This window comes from Mesoplodon mirus, assembly GCF_964341445.2.
Source record: "Mesoplodon mirus genome assembly, chromosome: 2".
NCBI lineage: Eukaryota > Metazoa > Chordata > Mammalia > Artiodactyla > Ziphiidae > Mesoplodon > Mesoplodon mirus.
Window position 1 is genome coordinate 12,095,367 of NC_138977.1, and position 14,395 is coordinate 12,109,761.

Below are 14,395 nucleotides of genomic sequence, written 5' to 3' on the forward strand. Positions count from 1 at the left end.
GGAACAAAGCACAAACCAAATGGATGGAAAAGGAAATTGTGGTGCCCTTAGAATTCTTTTGGTTCTACTGGAATGAAATTACTGACACATTTTTTATTTTAATCAGAAATTTGACTCGGAGCCATTACTATGGTTGGCTCGGAGTGATATTTTGTACTCTCCCCGATAGCCATCTGTTTGGCAAACAGCACAGCCATTTCAAGAATTATTGCAGAAAATGGTTGCAAGTGACAGAAATAATGGCTCTGTTAGACTCAGTTTGATTATCTGCATCAGTGTAGTTACAAAAGCAGACAGAGAAGGAAAAAAATGTATCTGAGATAAAATACTCTCTCCTGGGTCTTATGATTTATAATTGCTACCTCTGTCTATCATTCTTATAGGGCAGGTTCAAGATGTTGATTCACCCCACCTCCCCATCTATCATACATATAGCCTCTCATTCATTTGTATTTATTTTGCTTTACTCCAGACCTTTATTACTTTTTACCTGGACCACTGCAGTAGGCTCTTAATTGCTCTTTTCTCTAGTCCCTCACCTTCTAATCTATTTTACACATTCCTCCCAAAGAGTTTTTCCTGAAGTTCAACTTCAGTCATGTGACTCCCACTACGTAGAGAGTAATGTTCAATTTCTTTAGCCAGGAATTTTGGGGTCTCTGTCATTTCAGGATCCATCAGCTTTTTCTATATCACTGCCCCTTCCTCTTTCTTTTTATTCTTAGATTGTAGTCAGTTCAAACTATTCAAGGCACAAAGCTGGTACTCAAAAAATATTCCCTGGATAATTATGTAAATAAAGAGTCCTGTTTGAGTTTTTAACTCAGCATTTTCCCAACTCATTTCATCACAAATATTTTAGGAAATATTATTCTCATGGCATTGTATTCTATATCCTTAGAGGGGCTTGAGAGGTATAGGTCACAAAGGGAAATTAATCAAGATCCATGGCCAATTGCTTATAACTTAGATTAGTACCAAACCAATTTTAAAAAGGAAAAGAAATACCCAGAATTGAACAGAAAAACAAGAGGAAGCATCCATCTGTATCAGTAGAAGATAGCTGGATGTCTTTTAATATCATGTATTAGCTCCCGGGAGGTACTGAAGTTCTGATAAGCCAGTTGTAAGGCTTTTCCCAGTGGCCATAATCAGAAAATAACATGTTGGCTACAAAATCAAGTGATGGATAATTACAGGTCATTAGCAGTATTAGAAATTAAAAAGGAAGCAGAACAATGCATACTAGTATAGTCAATCTGATAGTCATATGTTGATAAAATGCTTCTAATTTTTATGTTTATATGATCATGGGAAGGCTTCATTCCAAAGAGCCATATGAAAAGGCATCAGTTCAGGAGAAATATACATTGAAATTTGTATGTGAATGTAAAGTGTAAACTCTTGGGACTTACATGACATTGGGCTTCAAAACTGTATGCAAAGATGTTACTCCAACCACACTGCCAGAAGCGTAGATGTTCTAGTTGTGGCATTCGTTATTGTGGCATGAATGGTTAGGTGATCAGAAAGTCAATCTTGGCTTTATTTGTTTACTAAAGCACTGATGATATATTGTGAAAAGTTCTGATTGTGTCACAAAGGGGAAAGAGATGAAGCTTCTAATTAGGTTATGTTTACCTTCCATTCCATGTTCAGATGAGTCAGGAAATGCTTTGATTTGAAGATTCCTACCTAGTAAGGACTTTTCGATAAACATTGAAAGCTCTCTATTTTGTAGCTAGTCCTCAACCCGTAAATATCTATTTTTTCCTGAAAAACAAAGAGATGACCAACTATCCCATATTCTTGAATCTTCCCCATATTCTCTTTCCTCTGTCCCTCCAAGCATATTCACTTCACATATCCCAAAACAGTTTCATTAGTCCTTTTGACTCTTCGAGGCTCTGTGCTGTCTTTCTTCTTCCTTCCTTTCACCATCAGGGCTCTGGGCACAGTAGTTAAAATAGAATAAAATGCCTTCCATTCTTTGCTGCTCATTTATCAGTTGATTATAAACGAATTTCTCTTTCTAAAATTCTACTGAAAGTCAAAGGCTACAAGTCACATAATTATGGAGTCCAGTGACCTTTAGTTACTTTGCAACCTCCGTGCTCCAGAGGACACATTGGTTACATCCTCTTTCTTTGAATCTGTGCCTGTTTTCTTACATTGCTCCTTCCTTAGAGGCCTTACAAATGCAGGCATTCCCCAGAGTTTTACCCTCAGCCCTCATCTCTGCTCATCATATACTCTCTACATGGGTGACTTCATCTAATTAGCCCACTTTTTGCCAGAAAATTCCAAATGTATGGTATAGATCCTGTCTAGACCTACCTTGTATTATAAATGTCTAACTAAAAGTCTTGCATCAAACAACGGTATAGTTAAGCAGCATTATTTACAATTTCCAAGGCATGGAAGCAACCTAAGTGTCCATCAACAGACAAATACATAAAGAAGATGTGGTATGTGTGTATATGTATTAGGTATATATACATATACACACAATGGAATATTACTCAACCATAAAGCAGTATGAAATTCTGCCATTTGCAACAACATGGATGGACTTGGAGGGCATTATGCTTCATGAAATAAGTCAGACAGAGGAAGACAAATACTGTGTGATATCACTTATATGTGGAATCTAAAAAATAACACCAACTAGTGATTAAAACAAAAAAAGAAGCAGAGTCACAGCAGATTCACAGATATAGAGAACACACTAGCAGTTACCAGTGGGAGAGGGAAGGAGGGAGGGGCAATATAGGGGTAGAGGGGAAAAAAGGTTATTACAGGATTAAATGAAATCTGTGTGTGAAGCTTTTGAAAACTATAAAGCACTATAGAACTTAAAGAATCTTTCATTCAATAAAAAAATAAAAATAAAAATTTAAAAAACAGCATATTTGAACAGAATGCATTTCCCCCTAAAACCTGAACTTTTTTTTTTTTTACTTTCTCTCCCTGATCTTCCCCTACCTAAACTCTTAATATATAGTCTACTTTTCAAATTACTTCTGTTTTAGAACCTGTAACTTCCTCACCCTTCTCCTGCACTCCAAGTTCAAGCTCTGATCATTCCTTGCCTTGACAATTTTAATAGCCTCCTAACTGGTCTCCATGTCTCTGGTTTATTCCAGCCCTGCCGCAGTCCTGGCTCAAGCCATCCTGCCTACTGCGGCTAGGCACTGTACACAGCTAATCACACCACTCCACTGCTCACGAATCCTCAGTGCTTGTCCACCCATCATTTAGAGAATTCTAAGTTTTTACCGATGACACAAACGTTTGCCACATAGCCCCCTATCATTTTAAAACAATGTAGTTGCATTTCTTATCACAAAATATGTTTATTTTAGAAAATGTCTAAACTAGATAAGCTACAAAAATATAAAGTATCCTAATTTTAATATTCCTGCTTTTGCTATTTCCTGCTGCCCCATTACAACCAAAGCAGACTGTGGGTCATTCCCAAGTGCATCTGACATTCTCCCGTTTCCATGCCTTTCCATGTTATTTACATCCCCCCAAACCCATCCAATTTCTAACTACTGAAATTCTATTCGGCCTTCATCATCCGTAAAAAAAGTTTATTTCTCTAAGATGCCTTCCCTGATCTTTGAATCCTTGCAGCAGATATTAGTGATAATATATGTAAAAAGCACTTTGAGTTACACCTTGGGGTCCTTCCTCCTTGGTGGATTTTATATTTTATAGTCTGTCATTGTGTAACAGTTGTGTAACTGTTGTTTTTAAGCCATGCACTTGTTGTATCCAAAAACTACACTCTAAGATTCTTGAATGTCTTTTATTCTCTTTCCCAACGATTTTCATAAGCCTTAACTTCCAGAAGTTGATAAAATAAATTGTAGCAATGTGCTATTTGCTTGGGATGGTGGGAATAAAGGGAGAGCTGGGGATAGAAATGGGAAAAGGTTGAAAGGGGGAGAAAGAGAGAGACCCTATCCTCCTAGAGAAGATAATGACAATTCCAGGGGCAAAAACTCTAAACTGATTCTTTTGGCGTGTCCAATTCCAAGATGGGGTGGAAATGAATGTGTAATAATACTGATACTGCGGTGGTGATGTTGGTACTGGTCCGTACTCAACTCCATCCATTTCAGATGCAACAAGGATAACCCAGAACAGGAGTTCACCACTGAAAAAGGTTGGCAGATTTACCTCACTGACTGGAATCCCATAGAAATGGCAGGGATGGGAGGGGATTGAAAAACCTGAGAAACCCAAGAGATTGTGGCAAAAGAAGATATAGCTGAACTTCTTTGATTCAGGAGCTTCGTCTCAGTGCTGAGCAGTTGAAAATATTTCCATCTCCTTGCGGATGGATAAGCACCGCTGCTATTTTGACAAGCCTGGCTCCCTATGGGAGACGGAGATGCAGCTGGATTTTCATTCTGTAAAAGCTCTTTGGGAAATGGTTTCAGGATACGACCAGAAGAGTGCATTGGTGGCTTTGCCATTTGTCTAAATGGGTACATCAGGATTTACTGAAACTTAATAGAGGAGCAAGAGTGGTGAAGGCAGGAAAACGGTTTCTGTTAGTACAAGCAAGATGACGGAGGGGCACAGGCAGGTCGCAGCAGTAGAGATGCTGCCAAGTGGTCCGATTGGTGGATGGATGGATGGATGGATGGATGGCTGGCTGGCTGGCTGGCTGTGAGGTGTAAAGAGGGCAGAAGAATCAGGGAGAACTGAGGCGCTTAACATGAATGTCTGAGAGTGGTGAGTGTCATTTTCTGTGATGCGAAAGAAGGAAGGAGCTGATGTGGGATGGTGGCAGAGGAGGCGGACTCAAGTTAAGATGTGACCTTGAAACTGGACTGAAGGTAAAACTTTTCCTCTGCCCCCTTAGGGTCTCTGGCTGGGTCTGAGAATTAAACTGCCCTAAGACAAATTAATGGGAGAAAAGCATACACATTTTACATATACATGGCAATTCTCACCAGAAAATGAAGACCCAAAGAAGTGTCAAAACCTAAATACTTTTATACTAGGTTGAAGAAAGAAAAGCAATTGTGGAAAAATAACTGAAATATATGGGGCCACGGGGTGTGGTGCTGAAGGAAGACAAGAATTCTTTCATCTAGGTCTGTTGTATAGAATTCTCTCAGCATTGACTCCCCATATCTGGTGATAAGAATGTTTCTTTCCTGCTGGTAGAGAGAGGGCATCTTTCACGCAGGAATTTTATCTCTTGCTTTCAGGAAGAAAAGGGGAGGTCAGAGCACTCTTCCTGCACCTGCTGTTTCTTTCAAGTGCCTTTAGCTCAAAATAGTCCTCATGCCAATGTGGCATATTTGGGGGTGGCATATTCTGCCATGCTTCATTACCTTAAAATGTCTATTAGGCATCCAAGTGAAGATGCAATATATGTGTGTGTAATTCAGAGAAGAGGTGTACAGTAGAGAGAGAAATTTAAGATTCATCATCATACAATGATAGTTAAGTCATGGGACTGGTTGACACTGCCTAAGGGCAGTATATATAGTACAGGAAGGTAAAGTGTGCTGTCCTAAATCCTGGGGGCACTTCAGCATTAGAGAGAACTAGAGGAGAAAGAGCTGGGACTGAGCAGCTGCACATCTCGTCAAGGTACTCCTTGTCCACACGGAAACTGAGATTTAACAAAAGGAGGGCTAGAGAGGGAATTTTTTAATTTACCTATTTACTTATATCTATTGTTGGGAATGTGGTAGGTGCAGGTGCCTTTACATTATCTCTCAATAATCCTATTGGGTAGATCTTAACATTCTCCCATTAAAAGGGAAGACTGAAACTTAATCAAACAGATGTTGGGAAGCTGGGCTGATGTTCTTTCCTGTTAACACATTCCAAACGGGTATCTGTTGTTACTGATACCCGCTACTTTCCCAAGCTACTTTCATAATAACATGAGCATATATGGACTTTTATTTTTATTTGGGAGCTAAGGACAGCCCCACCAGGAAATCTGGCTCTCAATGGATTTACCTCATTATCCTCTGCCTGGTACTTATCAAGAATGGAATCAGAAGTCTTATATTTTTGCTTGTTACTTTCCTCTTCACTGGGGTATAAAAGTTCTCCCCAATCCAGGAGAGTGACAAACTAGAGCAGTGAGACAAGGGTTGTTTATATTTTTAAGTACTTTTTAGCCACAAACGCATTTACAGAGTGTTTTAGTGACTAGTCTGGTGTCTTCTCTCTGACTGTTATTTTGAAGCCATCAAAACTAAGTCATCCTGTATGAGCTCTTGTACAAAGAAAGGCGAATAACACTGCATGGGAAATAGAAAATGAGTTTTAGGTGTATATCCACATCTAAGTACTTATTTCTTTGTAGAAGCACCCTATTTACCTGTTTACGAACTAAGGTATATGGTTTGGTTTTGTTTACTTTTAAAATAATTTCCTTAAACAAACTTCATTCCACATTTCAGCTCCTGTCCAACCAGGCTGGTGGAAAGTCAGTCTCTATTATTTTGAGCTCTCCTCTTGCCACGGGTCTTATCTTGCACTGAAACTTCTGGAAGCCTTGTCGATATCTGTCATCAGCTGCTGATGTGCCCATTTCCTATTCATTATGGTATCTTTAAGCCCCTTCATTTCCTTACATCCAAGCCAAGCTCAAGACAAGGGAACCGTTGGCAAGGTGGACCAGTGACTTAGGGAGAGCCTCCTTAGATGCATCTTCTGCCCTGCCATACTGCGCACCTCCCCACCCCTCCCCAGGCACAGACACAGAACAACGCACAGGGATTCACCCTCCGGGGCACCAACTTTTGTCCCTTTGTCTTCTCCCCACTGTTTCCCTCTCCCTCTCCCTCTTCCTCTCCCTCCCTCTCTCTCTCTCTCTCTCTCTCTCTCTCTCTCCCTCCCTCCCTCCCTCCCCCTCTCCATTTCTGTCCCTCCCTCCCTCCCTTTCCCGCTCTTTTCTCTTTCAACCCTCAAAGATCCTCTTGCCCCCTCAATGGACACCTCATATTCTCTGTCAGAAGATTAAAGAACAGCAAATCTATTTAGTTCAGACAGCGCTTGCTTTCAGCATTGCTAAAATCCCTGAGGCACATGCTTTATGCTACAGCCTAAAATATGAGAGCAAAACACAATGTAATACCTCCAAAATTATTTTACCACTGTCTTACATACATTTAAACATAGCAGTCACATCTCATTTAGCCTTCTTTTATTGAAACAAAACTAACCTTAAACATTTTTCTTAAGCATTTTTCTTTAGCCCTTTAATCATTTATGATATTTCTTTCTGGACCTCATCCAAGTATTCTCCTTGTTAAAATTCAAAGATCAAAATTGGAATCAATTCTCTGAAAATGGTCTGATGGAAGCAATTATACTTCAAATTCATTCTCTCTTTCTCTCTCTTTTTCCCTTTTTAAAGTTGTTTATAAGACACTTTCATCAAACTTTTCTTGAGTTGTTTTTCTGAGCATCTGCACTTTCTTTTCAAAGCAATGTTAAATATTATCTGAAAGTGTCACTACTTGGAGCCTTGCTTTTTCTGACAAGAAGATATTCCTATTTTCCAGGCACTTTGTAAAACTAAGAGAGTGAAATTGGAAGAAGAATGTAAAAAGTGATACCGGGGAGAATTAAACAATGAAATATGTCACTTTTGTTTTTTTTTAATTCTGAAAATAGATAAGAATGAGCAAGAACCACTTTAGAGATTAAATACAGTGTCAACGTGCTTTGCCTTCTTTGATTTTTGCCCCATACCCTATTTCTTATTGAACTGTCACCTATTCTATTAGTAGAAAAAATATGCATCTCTAGAGTGTGCAGTTATGTTTTTAACAGAATCAAAGAATCACAGGAAGGTAGAGATGAAAGTAATTTTAGAAATTGCTTAATCTAATCAAGCAACTAGCAAGAAATCACACCTGCCAGTTTCTGAGAGGTAGCGAGAAATCTGTGCTCAAAGGATCACAATCATAAAGTAGAAGGAATGTGGTTTTTCCATTTGACAAAGATAAAAATTCCCTGTCTGCTACTTGCACAGGTTTTATAATCCTTTTTCGCCTGTGGAGATAATAATTCTAACCAGTTGGACTGTTTGCAAGGAATGAATAGATAATATCTATAAAGCAGCTATCACATGATTGGATATGGTACATGAGAGATCTCTTTCTTTACTTCAAACACTTCCATGATTTGCAAGTTGCCCAGACTTTAAACTACTGAATCTTTGACTATCTGAAATCAACAACCACTTAACTATAAATGTTCCTGTGCTCTAAGCCAATGGAATTCTTCTCATTCCTGTAGCCTTCAGTCTTTTCTGATTTGCCAGGTTCCCAAGCCCACTATCATCTTCCTGGTGACCATGCTCTGGTATCCTCTAGTTCACAGTAGCCCTCCCCTTAGACTGTCATGTCCAGAAGTGCATGCAGTGCCCTACAGGGAGGACTCCTTCCTCTGAGTGCGATTTTGCATAATACTGCTCTTTCTTTTGTAGCAAACTTGACCTGGACATTCAAAGCAGTGACATAGTCTTATGTCTTCTAAGTAATTTCTTAATTTAGGGGCTTTTCCTGTGGTTGACCTAATGTATTTTGAATTAGATTCTGAAATTCAGTTAGAATGAAGAAATCATTTTAAATGTTGCTGGTGATTCAGTAGCCACCAAGGCTAATCTTGATTCTAAGCCAGTGGAAATTATCCCAACCTTGATATTCTTTTATTAAAATTTCCCCTCTGTTTAAACAGCTGTGCAGTTTTTTCCAAAAGTCCTGGAAATATACTTTCAATATTCTAATTATAAATTAAAATTTTGGAAAGTTTTGGTAGATAATTTGACATCTAAGAGTATTTTGAGTCATTAAATTTCACACTGGACCTTGATCTAAACTGAAAACAAAAAATTCTTCTCTTATTTCTTATCATTTAAGCAAACTGTGAACCAGGCAAACTACATATTCAGGATCCTTTTTTGCAACTTGCTGTTGTAGAAGCCCAGGCAAGGCCTTTAAATTTGTTTTCTCATCTATGAAATGTGTAATTCAACTTGAAGACTTTTTAAAGTCACTCTACATCTGAAGAATCTCTGATTTTATGATGTAGGTACCACTCTCAAAGCTCTTCTTGATAAAGACCGACATTATATTCATTTTTACACAGATCTGCCAGTTTAAAACCTGACACAATCCAACATTCTAGAGCCTGAAACATGATGCTCTATTAAGATCGATTTATCAGATGAATGTAGACTCAAATAAAGTTCTGTAAGATACTGGCTCTAAAATCTTGGCTCAGCATTTCAAGATGGTAAGCCTATAGCTCCAAACTTGGATGTAATGAAACGTGAAACAGTCTCATTTTAGCATGAAAGGAAATCAGCTTTCTCGTCAGAAGGAAAGATTTTTCAATTCAGTTTTAACTGGTAATTTTCCTTTGGGGGAGCTTGAAGAGCTGTAGTGGTTAAAGGAATAAACTATCAAATAACAATACTATTCATGAATAATTACCCAGCAGGGGGAGATAGGAGGATTCTAACTTTTATCTTTAGAGGTCTGAATGATTTGAGAGGATACCTATAGTGGGGGACTTGTGATCTAGGATACAGCAATAGTTGCTGACAGAAAAGAGGGGGAAATAAGCAAATATCATCAAGTCACGCACGCTGGGTTTTATTTAAGGAAATGTCTCCTTGTGCAGGCAGTGATGTGTTTAAGAGTGAGGCATTTCCTTTTACTTGTTTCTATTTTAAGCGATTGCTTTGACCGGTCTTTGAAGGAAAAAAAAAAAATCATGTTCTATCCTGCAGATTCAGTAACTGCCCTTAAATGTCAGATCATGTCACATTTTCAGTGGAGACAACATTGTGATTTGCTTCCATGGTGATTTACCAGGGAGGAAATTACTAATATTATTACTTAGTACATCCTTTGCATTTACACTAGCAGAGTGCTGAAAAATTCATTTATGGCCCTGAAGAAGTAACCATTTGTGCTGTTCTTAGCAGGAAGCAAGGAAGCAGCCCCAAGAGCACCTGTGTCCCCTTGGTGACATAGTCAGGGCCTCAAGCTCTATGTGCTGTGGCAGGCTTGTAGGCTACGTTGCTTTCAAATTTCAGCTGAATAATAGAATGACTATGTCAGAGGCATTTTTAATATATTATTCTAATCTCCAGAGATTGCAGTCAGTAAGCAACAAATTAATTCAATTATAAAACTGCCCCTCAAAAAAAATCTTTTAATGTAGCACTTTCACTTGGAAGGCATATTCAACAAGCAGACTTGGAAAATATTAAATGTGCTCTGGCAGTTGTAGGGAAAAAAAGCCATTTGGTATGAATGAGTCCCCTGTATTTGGAGTAAGGACGGTTACAAGATCCTTTCAACTTACTGGTCGGCCAGTTGTCTGTTTCTCAGCCAGAGCCTGTCTACAGGTGGCCCCACTGGGAAAGAAAGAGTATTCTATACTATTATTGATAGATTGTGGTTAATATTTAACCTAAATTTGTAATCAGAATGTAATATTTATATTATGATAGATAGATAGATAGATAGATGATATAGGAGAGTCTGTACTTCTCTCTTAACAAGGAAAGGATCCAAGGTTTTAACAAACTTAAGATTTGCTACAGATAACCTTCATCTTAATAATGGACAGGAGGGAACGTTAGTGAAGATGATATTAGAGAAATAATATTGGACAAAGAAGCTTTTCTTAGTCACATTCAAAGGTATCCATACTTTAAAATCTACTGCATGTTTCCTACCTAGTGAGCAGTAGAAAGTTAAACAAGTAACCAAGTACAACTGACAATAGGAATTATGCAGCCCTCCCTTTCACTCAATAAACCACTCATTTTCCAGATAATATTTTATTTCACTTTGGCACTGGCTCCATAGTCCTTAGGTCTTTAGCAAACAACAAGGAAGCACCAGAGCCCAGCCCAGCGTGATTGATTTGGTGTTTTAAACTAAGATCGCTGTTTGAAGTAATTACAACTGCTGTTTGTCCACATGTGGCCACTGGATGTGATCGACACCAGGTCAAAAATCTCTGTGTAGGAGGTTTTCAGAAGCTGCAACTGGTTGAAAGGGGGTCACGGATGCTAAGGGGCTTGTGTAGAAGGTACCTTTGCATATACAGCCCTGTTCATAGACCAAACAACAGCTGGTTTTCTGCCTCAAAACCCGGAGGAGCTGACAGAGATCAAAAACTCCTTGACAACTGAGAGTGACTGAAATTCTGAATACTGATGAACTATACCACAGAAAAGAATTTGTATTTTCAACTTACATCAGTATGGCATATTTCAGATGTGCCGTAATTGGAACTGCTTTTAAGCCCAATTACAAATGCTTATTTTTCACTTTTACAGAAAATACACAACCTGGAAATTTAGAATCTTTTATTTTTCAACATGTACTCTGTAAATATGGATCTCTTTTCAGACCTGGAGTCCATAGGAGATAGATTTGGCTTCATTTTAGGAAGATGAGCAGGCCAACATAATTTATGAGCTGAACCGATGAAAGGGTGCTGAGTCGGGTTTTGTTAAACTAGTCTTATGGCTGGCAAGGATGACATGTCAGATATTTCATTCATTTTAAATACCAAGCCATTTCCATAAATCATTTTTATAACTTTAAATACATTATATAGGTACAGTAGCAATAGACAGTGTGTTTAAATGTGCCAGACACATCCATTTCCTTCACTACATACTGTGTTTCTCATTTCATTTTCCAAAGATGTACTTATCGGTTTATTTTTATGGGCTGATCCATATTTTAGTTTTATTCATGTAGCCTTGTCTACTGGCCCCGTTATGCTTCTCTGATTCTTTCTTGTGCATGTACATATTCAACCCATGTGAATATCATCATAGCATTTCTCTCTTCCTTTCTGCACAAAAGCCCAGTTAGAAAAACGACGCAGGATGCATTTGGGGCTATTTAGCATAAAAACTTCATCTGAAACTGCTGTATTATATAAGATAATGTGTTGTATTTCAGGATATTTAAGTTTCTTTACTGTGTGAACGCTATACTATTTTCTTTTCTCCCCTAACTCCCCACCCCCCACCCCCCACCCCCACCCCCGTTTAACAGCAGACAAACCCAGGGAGCACTGAATGAATCTGATGATCCTGAAACAGGCTGTCTAACTGATAACAAGCCAACTTCTCGACACTTCTATCCCGTCGCCTTGCTGCTTGTCAGCTCACACCTGCTAGTTGTGTGGCTTATTTTAAGTCTTGCATTACTTTTAGCCAAATACCAATAAGTTTTATGTTGTACTCCTTCCTTTTCTACAACTGACAATGGACTTTAAATTATGGGGACAATGCTGTAATTTCTACATTTTCAGAGTCACAGAATTAAAAAAAAACAAATGTTTGAATTGTAAGTGTTTTATGTGTTTTTCCTAGAATCTAAAAAAAAAAGAAGTACTATGCATTAAGTGAATTATTTTGCTCTTTTGTTTATGGAGAAGTGTTTCCCTCTGTTAACTAGCTCAAGAAGAAATTTTAAATTCCTGTCTTTGGCATAAGACAAAGAACAGAATCCTGAAAGCTTTACGTTCTGCATCTCCTCTTCCTCTTCCCATTAAATTTATTTAAAGAAATTGAGACTGAATTTGCACAAACCCTGAAACCCTGAGACAAGTCCTAGAGATGTGGGAGGTTCCAGACTTGATTTCCACTGTGCCAATCTCACTGTCACCATCAGCTGATAGAATCTTCTGTTTGATATCTTAACCTGTTACTTCTGTGATTTCTTTCCTGCAATTAACCCTTTTCTGTCAAGTAACTTTCTGGAGAGAATGGCTATTTATGTTTTGTAATTAAATGAACCCGTTTGTAACCATGGTTTGGGTTGATTTGGCTCTCAGAGTACTTTTCTATTCTTTTTAACAAAGTCTTGTTTGTGTCTCGATGCCCCATTTTCAGCACCTGTGACTTTTGTACTGTCTGTACACAAGCACTCCTCTTGATAAAGCTGAGACTTGGACCAGGCTGTCTGGAAAGCCATTTTCCTCTTCGTTGCACAGCTAAAATAATGCAGTCAAATAGAGATGAAACTTTCCTTTAAAAATCTATATGGCCAGACTTAATAAATTAAATGCCTTATTCCTAGAACCTACATCCTTAGGGCTATGTATAGATGTTCATGTGTTTTAAAGAGACTGAGAAATTCATTTGTGGAAAAGTTATAAAAAGGCAGATATATTTATGAAACGAAAATGAAGTTGTATTGTGGAACAAATTATATTTAAAGAGTTTATTAAACCTTAAATATATGTTAAGAGCAAAGGGACTCTACTCATCTTTTTTCTGAGGGCAATAATGGTATTGGGCCTGGCCTAGGATTTAATTTTGTAAGATGTATCATCATTTGTGAAAAAAAAAAAAATGTAGAGTTGAATCTTTGTTATTTTTACTTGGACTGTTGCTGCAACTCTGCATTGGACAAATAAAGCATATTTATTTATTCTGTGTTTCATGAAGTTGTCCTTTTTCCCCTTTCACCAGAGAAGGCTGCCGCATAGAAAATGTACTGAAGAATATCAAATGCAGGAAGTATGCTTTCAACATGCTACAGCTGATGGCTTTCCCCAAGTACTACAGACCTCCAGAGGGGACTTATGGAAAAGCTGACACCTAAGTTTACCAACATGTAAATAAACAGGAACACAAATATGCTTCCGCTGGATAATCTCTACCTTTTTTTACGTTTTCATTGTCATGAATTTGTGGAGGGAGGTGATCAGGGATATTTGCCCAAGTCTAGGAATTACTTGAATTAGTTATCAGCATATGACTCTGAAAGAAATCCATTAAACAAACCTTAAATCATATCGCATTTCTAGTTCTAAGCTTGTATTGATTCTCGCTGGTTGAGATCAGCTCAGAAAGTGTACATTTCATTCATGGGGTATTTTAATGAAAGACATTCTGAGAAAAGCTAGGTCGCTACAGGGGACCTGGGGGTGATTCAGAGAGTGGCCTTCTCCACTCCAAAGCTATGATAGAGTGTAAAGGGAAGAGAGACTTTGAGATACTATTCCATAGCCTTTCTCACAAATAACCTGAGAGCCCATTTTTGGGCTATAAAAAATACTTTTTTAGTTACTTGAAACTAGGGAGAGTTAACTCATGATTTTGACTACAGAAGCAGTTTATGTGTGCTTGCTTGTAAGGACTTTTGTCATCCAGTGGAGGTGTGACAGGTCCTCCTAAACACATAGATGGACAGTGGTAGTAAAGCAGTAAAAGTACTTTTTAAAAGCATAGTATCGTCTCAAAACTCTGACTTAGGTTCGATGGCCCCATCAGCCTGAACTTTATGTAGTCAAGTTCATGAAAAACTGTAAAATATCTTTGAGATGTTTTCTAGCAGTCATCTTGGTATAG

At 38.2% G+C, this 14,395-nt stretch overlaps 1 protein-coding gene across 5 annotated transcripts in view; it reads left to right on the plus strand.

Moving 5' to 3' along the window:
• Positions 1-13,686, plus strand: part of INPP4B (inositol polyphosphate-4-phosphatase type II B) — an 880,599-nt gene extending 866,913 nt beyond the window's left edge. For 4 of the 5 annotated variants that reach the window (XM_082610957.1, XM_082610958.1, XM_082610956.1 and 1 more), the window contains one exon: positions 13,514-13,686. In XM_082610957.1, the coding sequence (XP_082467083.1) occupies positions 13,514-13,646 (133 nt within the window). In that variant the 3' untranslated portion in view covers positions 13,647-13,686. The remainder of the gene's footprint in view (positions 1-13,513) is intronic. The other variant, XM_082610960.1, reaches the window with a different exon arrangement.
• The last annotated feature ends 709 nt before the right edge of the window (positions 13,687-14,395 follow it).